Source organism: Pristis pectinata, chromosome 19 (genome assembly GCF_009764475.1).
Source record: "Pristis pectinata isolate sPriPec2 chromosome 19, sPriPec2.1.pri, whole genome shotgun sequence".
Classification (NCBI taxonomy): domain Eukaryota; kingdom Metazoa; phylum Chordata; class Chondrichthyes; order Rhinopristiformes; family Pristidae; genus Pristis; species Pristis pectinata.
Window position 1 is genome coordinate 32,167,404 of NC_067423.1, and position 16,354 is coordinate 32,183,757.

At 41.2% G+C, this 16,354-nt stretch overlaps 1 protein-coding gene across 1 annotated transcript in view; it reads left to right on the forward strand.

Moving 5' to 3' along the window:
- The window catches only part of LOC127580531 (ATP-binding cassette sub-family D member 2-like), a 44,589-nt gene that overhangs the window by 19,411 nt on the left and 8,824 nt on the right, over nt 1-16,354 (forward strand). The window contains exons 6-7 of the mRNA XM_052034121.1: nt 4,183-4,328; nt 13,256-13,401. Of these exons, the coding sequence (XP_051890081.1) occupies nt 4,183-4,328; nt 13,256-13,401 (292 nt within the window). The remainder of the gene's footprint in view (nt 1-4,182; nt 4,329-13,255; nt 13,402-16,354) is intronic.

Below are 16,354 nucleotides of genomic sequence, written 5' to 3' on the forward strand. Positions count from 1 at the left end.
TAATTTAAAAAAAGCATTTTGTGATTAAAAGTGAACATGACCCAGTTTTTATACATTGACAGATTTCCTGAGTAGTTGGCCATACTGCACCTTGAGTTGACAACAAAATTTTGATTCATTATTTCTGTAGTTTTGCCTACAGAACTGTTGATATCAACTCCGTGCTTATCTAATTACCAATAAATTACACATTTCAAGTCTGAGTTCCTTTCATCTTTGTTTTGAATCTGAACTGATCTCTGGTGTAGGTCCTATATTTTAAGCCGCCTTTGCTTCTGTTTGTTGTCAAAGTGATTTTGCTAATTAAGGATCAGAAATTGGTCGTTGTTAATATATTACAGTGAGAAATTTGGCCCAACCAGTCTGCATTCAATTCAAACTTTTGGCATCTTCCTCTAACTCTGTGGACATACCCTTTTAGTCCTTTTCTTTCAGCTTTTATTACTTAGTATATTTTTAAATGTGCCTGCACTATTTGCAATAAACATTCCTTGTGATCGTGGGATGCACATTCTCATTCCACTCTGGATAAAGAAATTTCTTCAGAATTCCCAATGTGATTTCACAGGAGCATTTTTCAACAAAATTTAACACATCACCAATCAGGCCAGATGGCTACAAGCTTGGTCAAAGATGTAGGTTTTAAACAGTGTCTTAAATAAAGTAGAGAAGCAGGTAGTTTTAAGTAGGAAATTTCAGAGCTTGTGGGCATGGCAGATGAGCTATTAAATTTGGAGCTGATTGAGAGATCAGAATTGAGTAGTGCAAAGATTTTCCAGGGTGGAAAAGGTTTACAGAGGTGGGAAGGAGATGGTCCATTAGGAATTTGAAAATGAAGGTGAAACTTTTACAATAAGGATTTGCTTAACTGGTTACCACCATCAGTTGGCAATTGTAAAGGTGGTGGTGATGGTGTTGGGTGGGGTGGGGGATTGTTGATTGAGCAGAACTCATGTTTTTAACAAATGGACCATGTTTGAAAACGATGGAAGAAGAAAAGCCACCAAGGAATTGGAATGGACAACTTTGAACAAAAGTATGCACAACAGTTCTGGAACGTCTAGCTCAAGGCAAGGCAGAGTCAAGTGGCATTAGAAATGTGGAATTAAGTGATCTTACTGATGGCACAGGTGTGTTTCCTAAAGCCCATTTGGGATCAGATTTACTATCAATGTTGCAAATAGTATGGTTATTTTCATGCAGTTGCTAGGGAGAGAAATGTAGCTGTTAACAAAGGAATAAGTAGGACTGGGTACAGATAACAATTTTAAAGCCCACAATTCAATCAACCTTTGACCTTTCCATTTCTAGATGAGCCATACATCAGTGTTGTGTCATCCTGTCTCATATTTTAATTGTCAAATAAGCATCTCAATTTTATCACCCTAAATGATTTGTGTACTTCATAGGTTCACTTCCTTTAGTTTTCACTGTTTTAACAGACTTGTCTGGGGATTGCAGTGCCCTCTGCTTAACCATAGATCCTGTCCAAGGCCATCGCCAACAGGGTCAAGTCTGTTCTGAAACAGGTGATCCACCCGGACCAAACCTGTGCTGTACCTGGCAGGAAGATCTTTGACAGCCTCGTGCTGCTCAGGGATACCATCGCCTACGCGCAGGACAGAGGGGTGAACACCTGCCTGGTCAGCTTGGGCCAGGAGAAGGCCTTTGACAGGATATCACACATGTACACGTTGGGCGTGCTCTCCAAAATGGGCTTTGGAGAGGGAATCAGGAATTGGATCCAACTGCTCTACACAGACATCTGTAGCGCAGTCCAAATCAATGGGTGGGAAACAGACAGCTTCCCCATCAAGTCTCGAGTCAGGCAGGGCTGCCCTCTCTCCCCTGTCTTGTTCGTGTGCTGTATAGAACCCTTTGCCGAATCCATCAGGAAGGACGAGAGCATCAGAGGGGTGACGTTGCCAGGCAGTGAGGTCACCCAGGTGAAAACCTCCCTGTACATGGACGATGTCACTGTCTTCTGTTTGGACCCAAGGTCAGTTCGCAGATTGATCAGTATCTGCGACCAGTTTGAGTTGGCATCAGGGGCCAGAGTCAACCGCACGAAGAGCGAGGCCATGCTCTTCAGCAACTGGCCCGACCGATCCAACGTCCCCTTCACCGTCAGGCCTCACTATCTGAAGGTGCTGGGAATCTGGTTCGGAGGAGCTGGGGCGTGCAACAAAAAATGGTGGGAGCGGCTCAGCAAGGTGAAGCAGAAACTGGGACTGTGGGAATGGTGCTCCCTATCGATAACTGGGAAGAACTTGGTCATCAGGTGTGAGGTGCTCTCAGGGCTGCTGTACTTGGCGCAGGTGTGGCCTGTTCCTCGCTCCTCTGGCTTGGAAATCACCCGTGCCATCTTCCGGTTCATCTGGGGATCCAAGATGGAGCGGGTCCGACGGGTCACCATGCACAAGTCCCTGGACAATGGGGGTAAAGGTGTCCCCAGTGTCGCCCTCATCCTGATGACCACCTTTGTCTGTGACTGCATCAGGCTGTGCGTGGAACCCAAGTACATGGGTACCAAGTGTCACTATGTACCGAGGTTCTACCTGTCCCTGCTGTTGCGAAGGATAGGCCTGGCCCCGTGGCCACACAATGTCCCAGTCAGCTGGACCCTGCCGCACTACCTGGCCTTCGCGGAAAAGTTACCAGGCCTATCCTTCCCAACACCTTGGACCACAAGTCCATCAGGCAGTGGTCAGCACAGAACATCCTGCAGATACTGCAGGAGAAGGACTCCATGGATACTGTAGGGTGGTTCCTTGAGCAGACTGTCCAGACCGTCTGGCAGAATGCCTCATCGCCAGAACTCACCAACAAGCACCAAGACCTCGCTTGGTTGGCAGTGAGCGGGACCCTCCCAGTCAGATCCATCCTGCATGGTTGAAACCTCACTCGCAGCACGCACTGCCCCCAGGAGGACTGCGCTGGGGACGAGACAGTCGCCCACCTCTTTGCGGGCTGTGGGTTTGCGAGGAAGGTGTGACGAAAGATGCAAAGGTCCTTGTCACGATTCATCCCCAGCAGCTGCGTAACAGGATTCTCTAATCTATGGGCTGTTCCCGGGGATGCACACAGAGACGGACATCAACTGCTGCTGGAAGGTCATCAACTCGGTGAAAGACGCCCTTTGGTCTACCCGAAACTTGGTCTTCCAGCACTGCGAGATGTCCATAGGGGAATGCTGCCGACTGGCACATTCCAGGCTACAGGAGTACGTGCTGAGGGACGCACTGAAGCTGGGCGCAGCCAACACGGGCTCGGTGGGGAAGGACTACAGTTTAGGGTTCTTCTGCCACTGGAGAGGGAGGGGCAGGGTCAGGCGAGAAAGCCCCTTAAATATTGTAAGTACAGGACTGGGTAGCCCCCAGGGAGCCACACGTGTGGCATCAGTGCTGTTTTATATATATAAAAAGGTAACACTAATGAATGATCTGTACAAGAATGTAAAGGCTTGCACTGTTTTATAATTGTATATAGTTTGTCTTTTATTATGAATAAAGTTTATTTTGGAATTTAAAAAAATGATAAGGAGAAAAAGGCTCATTGGATACAGATTTATGCCATAATCTCTCAGCCATTCATAGCAAAGCAATGGACCGAAGCTCCAGTTTAGAGTTGTTTGAACCACTGTATCAATGCATCTGTTTTCTCTACATTTTTTTTTGTTACCTGTCAGTTCATTTTAATTTATTTCCTTTTTTTGCTATTGTGTATCATTTCCTTGACTCTTCATTTATAGAATTAGATCCTTAATGACCACACTGGCATGGTGAACATTAATTGTATTTGCATTCTGCCTCTTTAGGTTTTTCTTAATCGCTCTAAACAACACAATTTGATGTCTGAAACAATAATTTTGTCATCTATTAAATGTTGATAGAACATACTAATGTAGTTTCTGTATGGAAGTGAACCAGTTCTGTATGGAAACAGAAGTTGCAAAAACCTCAAGTTAGATTTATGTCTTGATTTTAAATTTTCAATTGTCATTCATCTTAACAAAAGTTTCATGAGTATTGGGTAATTTACTCATGAGCATTACAGAAAGCATGCTGATATTTCTTAGAGATTTGAAAATATTTCTCTGAATTGTACGTAATTGTATAGAAGTATATTTGTAAAAAATTTGAGCAATAATTTGCAATTGTTCATCTGAATTTTGTTTTGCAGGTTGATGAAGGCATGCATCTCCTTATTACTGGGCCAAATGGATGTGGAAAAAGTTCTTTATTCAGGATATTGAGCGGTCTATGGCCAGTGTATGGAGGGGTATTGTATAAGCCTCCTCCACAGCATATGTTCTACATTCCGCAGAGGTGAGTGCTTTAGTTTCATTAAAACATCTTACCTTTGGATAAAAGTCATGCTTCCTTTCTTTTTCAATCTTTTTATTAGTTTTCAAATTAATACAGATTGATATATAGCATCAATATTTATACATGTAATACAAAGAGATCAGGATAACAATCATAGCATTGATAATCATAAAGAACAATAAAATATAAAATAAAATCTGTAGATCCAACGATCTCTTAGTAAATGAATATAATATAAAAGAAAGGAAAGAAAAAGATTTATTATATAAATTTAAAAAAAAACCCAAGTCAATAAGAAAAATTGTAAACAATAAAAAAAACTGGGCTAAAATTTCTCGGTAGAAAACAGAGCAATATTATGTTGTCAAGTCCGTTCCTCCAAGTTGGAAAGTTATTGAAAGGGGGTCTACATCATGTGAAAATATTGAATAAATGGACTCCAAATATCTTCAAATTTAAGCGAAGGATCAACAGTACCACTCCTAATTTTTTCTAAGTTTAAACATGATATAGTTTGAGAAAATCATGGAAGAGTAAGTAGTGGATCCTTCCACTTAAGCAAAATGGATTGTTTGGCCATTTTAAAAAAAGTCATGCTTCCAATGTGTCTTTAGGTTTTTGTTCTGTGAATTTTGCCAATTTGTCATAATGTTTTCATATTGAGTGTTTCTCTGTTCACAACTGAATAGGCTGGATGTTTTTTTAAACAGCACAAAACTGTTGAATATTGATGTTTTATGCTTATAGTGTGCAAACACAATAAAGCTGCTCATCTAGTGTAGTTCACAGATTTGTATCTGACTTCCTTGGTCACCATTCACCAGTGTAAGTAAGATGATAAGTGTGTGGATGACATCACTCTTTATGCAATACATGTCTTGAGTGCACTTGCCCTCTTCAATCAAACAACAACCACCACCACCACCACCCCAGCTGGAACTGAGTCATGTTTCTGTGATCAGTAAACAATATGGTCCACTGATTGGGAGGCTTGGTGCCCCACTCATAGCAGCTCTGCTACTTAAAGGGCTAATTGGCCTTTTATTACTTGGTGTTCAGGGTGATACACTGGAATTTTAAGTCCATCAAATAAGATATGATAAGATATTTATTTGTCACATGTACATGGAAACAGACAGTGAAATATGTATTTTTGTGTTACTGAGAATGTGCTGGGGGCAACCCATAAGTGTCATCACTCTTCTGGCGCCAACGTAGCACGCCCACAGCCTCCAATCTGTACGTCTTTGGAATGTGGGAGGAAACCGGAACACCAGGAGGAAACCCACACAGACACGGGGAGAATGTACAAACTCCTCACAGACAGTGGAACCTGGGTTGCTGGTGCTGTAATAGCGTTATGCTAATGGCTATACTACTGTGCCACCCAAATGCCACAGGAGTGGAGAGAAAGCGGCAAACATTACTCTGCAAACTGATTTCCTTCCCCTTTTAAGCCGACGTGCCTTTGCTTGCAGAAAGCACATTACATGTGGTAACTTTGCACTGGCACACCTATTCTGTGGGTGTTGGAGGAGTGATCTGACATGCTTTGCTGATTTACTCATTGTCACAGAAAGCTTACTTTCTGATTCCAGCCATAGCCAGACGCAAATATAGACCAAAGATGCAAGAAGACTCGGACAATAATTACCAAATTGTACTTCATTATTCTAAAGCATCGTCATCTAATGGTCTAGATTTCTATAATCAGAAAGGACCGGGAATGACAGTTGAACTTACAACTTGACTATTGACAGTCGGAACTACCTATCCTTGCACCAACTTTAAAGAGAGCTAACGACTTGATTTGCTAAATCTATTATTTCGACATGATGCCTGCTGATAATTGATATTGCAGCTGGCCGTAAAACAGCGCCAGTGAGCAAAACCAAGTTTGAATGGCATGAGTGAGGGTTGCATCATCATGGCATGAGTGGCCACCTGTCTGAGCCAGTTGGCAGGGTTATACATGGGAGCGTGTTATTGAGTATCTGTGGTGGGAATGCAATAGCTGACATCCTTATGGAGAACAGGAATTTCCTGCTCCAAGCTGCCTACATTGTTCTGAAAACAAATAAACTGATTTGCAGATCCATTCATTGCCTCTAGACCCATGCCAGTTGTAAGATGGGGAGTTGTCTGTTCCTGGATGACAGTGGTCTACTCCTGTATAATAATATGCAGAGCTCTCATGGATCTGACAGCTTCCACTGATGCATGTAGACTTTAAGTGTTCTTCACCCATGTTTCCATAGAATCTGGTAACTGCTTTGTCAGCCAGTGGACTGTGAGAGAGTCACAAACTGCCAGTATAAAATTGCCCTTCACTTCCTGACTGCAAGGATGAACACAGTGCTGTGTTAAAGGTCTTGTAAGAAGTTGGAGGACTTCCCCTTGCCCCATGACATCTCTAATGGGCTGTCTAGGTCAGACAGCATGTTTAAGCATATCTGTGTGGATTCACAACAATCTTCACATGTAGTCCTTATCCTACCATAGTGTTTACTCAAAGGGCTGTGTGACCTCTTTTATCCAGAGAGCTGGCACACTAACATCTTTAGCTCATTGTCCTCCCTGTAGTCTGCTGGTTATAGGATTCTCACCACCTGAAAATTGCAATTCTGATCGAGTGTTTTTGATCTTGGGTGCCAGGCTTTGAGATGGTGCTGATCAAGTACACAGCTTCACTGCCATCCTTCTCCATGTCTTCCTGGCTGGAATCAGTGTGATGGGGAAGTGGTCTGGGCAGGTGCAAGTCTGTGGTGATGAAGGTAAAAGAACTTGAGAATAGTTGGGCTGGACATATTGTGCACTAAGAGAGAAAGAATCTAAAAAAACAGGTGATCTACTTTCATAGAGTCATAGAGCACTACAGCACAGAAATGGGCCCTTTGGCCCATCAAGTCCATGCCGACCTGATCATCTGCCTGGTCCCATCTTCCTACATCTGGACCATATCCCTCCAAACCCTTCCCATCCATGTACCTATCCAAACCTCTCTTAAATGTTCCAGTTGAACCTTCATCTTCCACTTCCGCTGGCAGTTCATTCCACATTCGCACCACCCTCAGATTCCCCTCAAGTATTTCACCTTTCACTCTAAACCTCTGACCTATAGTCTGGTCTCACTCAACTTAAGGGGAAAAAGCCTGCATGCATTCACCTGATCTACACCCCTCATAATTTTGTATACTTTTATAACATCTCCCCTCATTCTCCTGTGCCCCAGGGAATAAAGTCCTAACCTATTTAGCCTATCCCTGTAACTCAGGTCCTCAAGTCCTGGCAACATCTGTGTAAATTTTCTCTGCACTCTTTCAAGCTTATTGACATCTTTCCTATAGGTAGGTGAACAGAACTGCACACAGTACTCTTAAGTCTGGCCTCACCAACATCTCATACTACTTCAACATAACACCCCATCTTCTTTACTCAATGCCCTGATTTATGAAGGCCAATGTGCCAAAAGCTCTTTACAACCCTATTAACCTGTGATGCCACCTTCAAGGAATTGTGGATCTGTATTCCCAGTTCCCTTTGTTCTATCACACACCACAGTGCACTACCATTCACTGTGTAAGTCGTACCCTGGTTTATCCTCCCAAAGTGCATCACCTCACACTTGTCTGCATTAAATTTCATCAGCCATTTTTCAGCCCATTTATGTAGCTGGTCAAGAACACACTGCAAGCTTTGATAGCCTTCCGTGCTGTCCACTGCGCCCACATTCTTGGTGTCATCTGCAAATTTGCTGATCCAGTTGACCACATTATCATCTAAATCATTAATATAGATGATAAACAACAATGGGCCCAGTACTGATCCCTGTGGCACACCACTAGTCAGAGGCCTCTAGTCGGAGAGGCGGGACCTTGTCAAAGGCCATGCTAAAGTCCATGTAGACAACGTCCACTGCCTTCCCTTGATCAACCTTCCTGGTAACCTCATCGAAAACCTTGATAAGATTAGTGAGACATGACCTGTCATGCACAAAGCCATGTTGACTATTCCTAATCAGGCCCTGTCTATCCAAATATTTATTCATCTTGTCCTTCAGAATACCTTCCAGTATTTTACCCACGACTGACGTCAGGCTCACTGGCCTGTAATTTTCGGGCATATTCTTAGAGCCTTTAAACAACGGAACAACATCAACTATCCTCCAATCCTCCAGCACCTCACCCATGGCTAAGGATGTTCTAAATGTGTCTTCCAGGGCCCCTGCAATTTCTGCACTAGCCTCCCACAGGTCCAAGGGGATACCTTGTCAGGCCCTGGGGGCTTATCCACCCTAATTCGCCTCAAGACAGCAAGCACCTCTTCCGTAATCCATATACAGTCTATGACTGTGCTGCTCTTTTTTCCCCTCAGTTCTATAGATTCTGTCTTGAGTAAATACAAACACAAAAAACTCATTTAAGATCTCCCCCACCTCTTTCATCTCCATGCACAGATGACCACGCTCATCTTCAAGAGGACCAATTTTGTACCTTGCTATCCTTTGGCTCTTAATATAGCTGTAGAAACCCTTGGGATCCTCTTTTACCTTGTCTCCCAGAGCAACCTCGTGTCCTCTTTTTGCCCTCCTGATTTCTCTCTCAAGCGTTCTCTTGCATTTCTTGTACTCAAGCACCTCACTGGATCCTAACTGCATATACCTGATATGCGCCTCCGTTTTATTTAAACCAGGGCCTTGATATCCCTCGGTAACTAAGGTTCCCTAAACCTGTTAGCCTTGCCTTTTATTCTAACAGGAACATACAGATTCTGTACTCGCAATATTTCACTTTGGATGGCCTCCCACTTACTAAGCACCTCTTTGCCAGAAAACAACCTATCCCAATGCATGCCTGCTAGATCCCTTCTGATGCTATCAAAATTGGCCTTTTTCCAGTTTAGAATCTTAACCCTAGGACCAGTCCTATCCTTCTCCATAATTATCTTGAAACTAATGGAATTAGGATCACTAGATTCAAAGTGTTCCCCTGCACACACTTCTGTCACCTCCCCTGTCTCCTTCCCTAAGAGGAGATCCAGTATCACGCTCTCTGTAGTTGGGACCTCTACACATTGATTAAGGAAACTTTCTTGAACACATTTGACAAACTGTATCCCATCCAGTCCTTTTACAGTATGGGAGTCCCAGTCAATATGTGGAAAGTTAAAATCATGTACTATCACAACTTTATATTTCCCGCAACTGTCTGCTATCTACTAATTTGCTCCACTAAATCCTGCTGACTATTGGGTGGTCTCTAATATAGTCCCATTAACGTGGTCACCCCTTTTTTTTTATTTCTCAGTTCCACCCAAATTGCCTCGGTAGTCGAGCCCTCCAGTGTGTCCTCTCTGAGCACTGCCGTGACATTTTCCCTGATAAGTAATGCCACTACTCCTTTTAATACCACCCCTTCTATAATGTCTAAAACAACGGAACCCTGAAACATTGAGCTGCCATTCCTGCCCCTCCTGCAACCAAGTCTCACCAAGTTCATACCCTGGCCCGTTACATTCTCATCTTGTGCAAGGATAACATTATCCAACCTCCACTCTGTGCTCCCTCATTTCAGAGCAGATATACCCATTCACCTTGCACCTTGTCAAACAGATTGTATCTGTGAACCCACAGGTTTACCCTTTTCCAAGCTGAGCTCTAATTCTTGCCATTTGGCTTAAAACTCACAAAATGACGATGTGCATTGTTGTGCCTTAATGAACAGATGCCTTTAAAGAGCTAGACCTCTGATATCAATTACAACAGGATCAGTTTTACTGGAGTGTAGTGTACATATATTAAACACTTAAATGAAAATTATATTTGACAATGACTTTATTGCTGCTTTGGCTTGTATCTTACTAGTTATCTAGCTAGCTGCAATAAATGCCCTCCAACCACAAGGACTTGTAATGAAATATTCCTCATCTGAACATGAAGTTCTGTATATTTTAAAAAGCAAAGGAGTACATGGCATGTACTTAAAGCAATTATACTAATTTGATAACTTGCGTTGATGCCATTTCAGCAAACGATATACATATCACATCCATAGAAGAATAAGATTGATAAGACTTATGCAGGAACATTTAGTTGCATCACACTTGGTCTTAGATCTGTCAGTTTGCTTGTACTTTTGTTTGGGTTATGTTGGAACTAAGATTGTTTCTCAGCAATAATTTAGCAGATGATTACTTGGTCACGCCTTGAAGTTAAGCTGACTATACTTCATCATTAATTCATTGGTTGTGTTGTACATTCTGACATCATGGAGGCTGTGTACTGAGAGGCAGCACATAGATGTCTTTTTTTTAAATTTTATCTTCCCTGTAACTTTGAGACTGAAGCCATCAGTTTGCACCCTTGGTGTCATTTTTGACACTGAAATGTGCTCTGACCCACATGATCACAGCTGAGATAAAGATTGCCTTTTTAATATTGCCCAGATCTGCACTTGCCTGCACTCATCTGGTGAAACCATTTTCCTTGTGATAATATCAGCATGGATACTATTTCAGCAGATCCTGCACCTCCGCACATATCTCTCTCCCTTCAACGTGGTTCTTACAGCCCACTTCTTTCACTTTTGTGCATCTTCCATTATATTCTGTTTTTTTTTTAATGCTAACATTTCTTTAAAGTGTTTTGGGACATTGCAATATGACAAAGGCTCCATATTATTAAAAGTTGATTTTTGTTTTAAGTGGAATACACCTGTCCCTGGGTTACAAACACTTGACTTATGGACCCTGCCTGTATGAACGAGCTCCCATAATATTAAATTCAAAATTGCTGCATACGTACCTATATTTGTTCCTATAAACGGCAAAACTAGTGTTCGCTCTCTCTTGCACTCTCTCTCCTCACTTTTTGTAATTGTTCTTTCTTATCAGTCTTATGTGCTTTTGATTCCATTCGTTACAGTACTGTGGAGATGTGGTTACCATTTTGAGTAATATTTGTGTATTTTCTGACAAATTTGACAAGGACGTTTATAAAATGGAACATGTTCATTACCTGGGGATGGCCTGTATTTAGAAAGTCCCGCTCCTCCTTCAATCTTAGTCTTTTAATGATGATAAAAAGGAAATCCCTTTGAATTCCCTACAAGTATACTACCAATTTTGTGTTTCCAAGATATGTATTTTTCACGCTTTTATTTCCTCACAAATAAATAAATGTTGAATGTGGCTTTAACATATCTTACCAATCTAAGATTGTTACCCTCGACTATTATTCTAAGCACAAAAGTCTGGAATCATAAGCCATTAAATTATGTTGGTAGATACTAATTTGCTTATGGAACACGGTATGTATATCCATCTTTTGGAGGTATGATTCCTATAAAACTGAAACCCTCCATAGAGTAGGGCACTGCCAATAGAACTGCAGCTGTAAAATCATGCCTGGATGGCTTTATTTGTGGCCGGTAAAGTTAAAGTGACCCTCGACCTTGGAATCTGGCTCCTTAAGACAGGAATTGTAGACATCAGTATTTCCCAATCTGCTATGTGCTCTCCTGTAAGCGAGTATATAGAAGTTTCTATTTGTGTGGAGGGGAAAATATGCTCTCCATGGGTAGACCGGAGTGGATGATGTTTGTTGAGATAGCAGGCTTCCCCATGTTGCAGGTGCATGTTGTCTGTTGGAGTTCCATCAAATAACCTGCTGGAACATTATTGGAACTTGGGGCATTTCACTCTCCGTGCGTTAAATGTGTGTGGCCAGGCTCTGAAAATATTTTTTTATGAACAGAAGGCATCCAAGGAGTTTAATTTGTTATTTAGTACTGCAGTAGTCTGCTGTGCTTGCCACCATGTGAACTAACGAGTAGCCTTCTTGTACTGAGAGTATGCAGCCAGCAGAAAATGAATGGAGACAATAGTTGGAAGTGGTCAAAAAATATTGGATCTCTGCACATGCAGAGAGGCTCTCTCATTTTATCATTACTTACTGTGACCAGGACAAACTGGAGTACGAGATAGATTTGTTTAGTCTTTTGGGGAATTGCGGGTTACAGGGAGCTGGCGGGAAAGAGTTGAGTCCAAAGATCAGATCAGATAATCCATGATCACACTGGCAGAGCAGGCTCAAGGCAATGTATGGCCTGCTCCTGCTCTAATTTGTTCAATTGCATATTTCAATGTTATTTCATAACGAGATTTTAAATTTTCCCTTAATTACATTTTAAAATGGAGGATAAAATGGAGAGCTATTCATTATTGAAATGTAGATTGTACTTAGCTGGAATGAACAGCGTGTGCCTATACAGGTTATAACTAACTGCTAATGTGTTCATTAAAAGAAAGCTTGTTTCAAAAAAGAAATTGGTCCAAACCTGAATTACTGGTGAGTCCACAGAGCATGTTTTGAGGATCTTGTGGAATTTTAATCAACGCTGCTCTTAAATGTTAAGTTCCACAAGTTTGAGAGCAAGTGATAGGGAAAAGTATGTGTTTATAAAAATGTTTGTTTATAAATAGGTGCAGAGATTCAGAGGTCTATACTGTTGTTGGGACTTACTCCTATCTTCACTATTCTGCTGAAAGCTTCTCTAGCTGTTCAGTAAGAGTCTGAATAGTGAGAAAAATAAGGCTGACTAAAATATTATCAGCTGTTTTGTTTCTGTATGCACTGGAATATTTGACAGTGTTCTCTCGTTGTAAAGGAAAGATCAGAAGTCTCTCTCAAAATATTGCCATTTGCAGGGGCATTATCTCCATGAATTTTTTTTTTACTTTGAGGATTCGGGCTGTGGCTTAAACTGGACTAAATTACATTGTGTCCCAGTGTAACTAGGATATTTCCTTTCTAAACCTTTTTTCAAACATGGTTTCTGTCTAGATAGTATATATTTAATTTTTTGTATGTTAGTCCACCTTTCAAAAATAAAATGAAGTTAACAGTTTATTTTTATCTGGGTTCACAGGCCTTACATGTCTGTTGGAACCCTAAGAGATCAGGTTATCTATCCGGACTCTGTGGAAGACATGCATGAGAAAGGATATGCAGATCTGGATCTGGAGCATATTCTAGATATTGTTCACTTGAATCACATAGTACAGAGAGAGGGAGGTATGAGCTTGCTTCCAAAAATGCTTATTTTAATGGAAAGAATTTCTGTGAGATTTTATTTGTTAAAATGTGTCATTGCGATTTACTTCCAAGTTTGTACTTGATAAATCTAATCTTTTTTCATACTATAGTAACACTTCTATAACTTATCTCCACAATCCTTTTATGATTTATGATAATTTGTGATCTTACATGTGTTTTTTTAAGTTAACTATAACCAGCCAATAGAATTGAGCTTCTGGCTGAGTGGTAGTGATCTTTTACCTTGTGCAAAAATATATTCTTCGAATTATAAGTAATTCTGAAGCTATACAATGTATTATTCTGTGTCGATTAATGCAATCATATTCTATGAACCTTCATTTCATGAATTACATAACTTCCAATAAGGGTGTGCGTTTCAACTCATTGCTTTTAGAGCAATGACAATGACTTTACATTATGCTTCTAAAGGAATGATATGTTGCAAGTGCTTAAAAGGAGTACTATCAAACAAAAATGTGATACCAAGTCGCAGGAAAATGTCTCACAAAAGATGACCAAAGGCTTCGTCAATTAATTTTTAGGAGCATCTTAAAGGAGAAAAGAGAAGCATGAAATTTTAGAGAAGGAATTCCAAAGCTTAAGACCTTCACAGCTTCAACAAGACAGAACAGTCATGAAGTGATGAAAAATTAGCAAAGTGCTCAAGGTCAAAATTGTAAGATCACAGATCTAAATGGCTCAGGGCTGCAGGTGCCATGGACATGGCGGAGCAGGCTTTTTATAGGAGTGTGGTATCTGACGTTTTATAAAGTAAGTGGCAAGGGTAGGGAGGGATGAAAACAAGGATGATGATTTTAAAATTGAGGTTGTCAGAGCAGGAACTTTTGATGGTGGGCATAAGCTTAATGGATGAATTAGACTTGGAGCAAGTATGGGCTGTAGTGTCTTGGGATGAGTACGGTTTTATGCAGGTTCGAGGTTGAAATGCTTGCCGGGAGAGAGAACCTGAAGTCTCGGAGTAACAAACACATATGGATGAGAGTTTCAGTGGCAGTTGAGCTGAGACAACTGGGTATTGTTACAGATTGGGATGTTGGCAGTTTCAGTGATGGAATTAATATGTGGGCAAAAATATGGCTCTCTGCTGCAAATTCAGTAAATTTCCTAGGATGAGAATGGTGACTGGGCAGTTGAGTTTGTGATGGATTCAGACGATGGCTTCCATCTGTATATATAATATTCAAAGCCAACTAAACATTGTGATAGATCTGAGAGTAGCATGACTTAAAGAGGCATTTCAGAAATAGTGGAGTATCATCAACGTAGTGTAGAACCTGATAAATACAGCAGTTTAATCTCTAGCTGAGAAATAGAAAATAGGGGAACTCCAGACGTAACAGTACAAGAGGGGGAAGGGAAGCCAATGCAGGTAACTTCTCTGGCTTTGCTTCAATTGATAGTAATGTTAGAGCATTAACACTCAGCGGGATGGTAGAGGAGAGGCTTGGAAGATGATGGAATGGTTAAGGGGATAGCTGAAGTTTGCACTTGGGTTTGAGATGAAAGTGGAGAAATAGTTTACTAATGTTGGAGTCACAATAGATTGTCATTTGTGACTTGGCAGTACTATGGCAGTGCAGGAAACAGAGTGGATGAAACTATAGAACTGAGGGCAAAAGGGCATGGATTTTAGACACAATATTTTGTGGAGTGGGTGGGGATTATATTGGCAACAGGTTGATGGAGCAAGATTGGTAAAGACAGTCAGTGGAGACAATTGTCTGGAAATTCTAGTTCACCTGAAAGAACACAATAACAGGGTACCAACAGGTCTTTTAAGTCATTGGACCCCAGCTGGCAGCTTCAGTGCTCAAGCCTCAGATCTCTGGAAGCCAGGTTCATAATGACAGCTTAATAATGACGGGATTGTGGGGAAGCAAATGGAGGAGTCAGGCCCAAGAGTCGTATAATAATGGGATTGTTGGAGAGGTGGAGATTGGAGATTGTGGGGTAATGTAGAGGGGATTCTGTGCAGTCCATGCAGATAAGTTCTTGCCTCCCCAAGCAGATGTCCCAGTCTGATGTTGTGCTAGGAAGATGATATCCTGAGAATTCCCAGTGAGGAGTTTATCCAGAATTGTGTGATCCATGTTCCCCACAATTCTCCAAAAGAAGTACTGCACAGAAAATGTCATCCATTGCACCCATGAGTCAGAAATTGCTGCCCAGTTTAATTTGTCATTTTAAGCACAAGACCCAGAAATGGTTGTTATCACATTTCACTCTGTGGGAAGTAGAATGGATTTCCAATTGTTTAATTTGGGGTGGGGGGAAGAAAGGGGAGAAATATCTGTGTGCAATTGCTTTTACTGGCATCTGTGCTTCCCAGAAGAGAAGGCAGTCAACCTGGGATGACTTGTTGTCATATCATAACCATTGGTGCATTTATCTTCTGCTTTTAATCATGACATCCATGTAAAAGATTGAAAAGGATTGTTCCATCTGCTAACAACTCTTAAGTGCAGAATCAGGTGAAAGGAGGTCTTTATTAGAATCCTGCCTGAAATACAGCATTTTTAAAGCTGATGGAATGGGGGAAAATATATTCAAGTTTTATTCAATGCCAATGGAAAATTTGCTCCAGTACACGTGACAGCATTCTTGTTTCCTTTCCATTAGAAACTCGGAACCTAATATTTGTACCATGTGAAAAGGGATGTGCCTGCTCTGACTGGATTAGATAGTACAATTATCCCATAACATGATATTAAAATGAAAGTTGTACTATTGTCCTGTTGTAATTTGGATGGTACAAGAAATGCAGATTACTATGGTCATCAGTTAGTTACCCTGATCAATTATCTAATATGGAACTTGCAGGAACTAACCCTTTTGGGATTTCTATCACACAATAAATGAGTTTTCATTTAATATCAGATCTTGGCATCATAAGATCATTCTCCAGGGA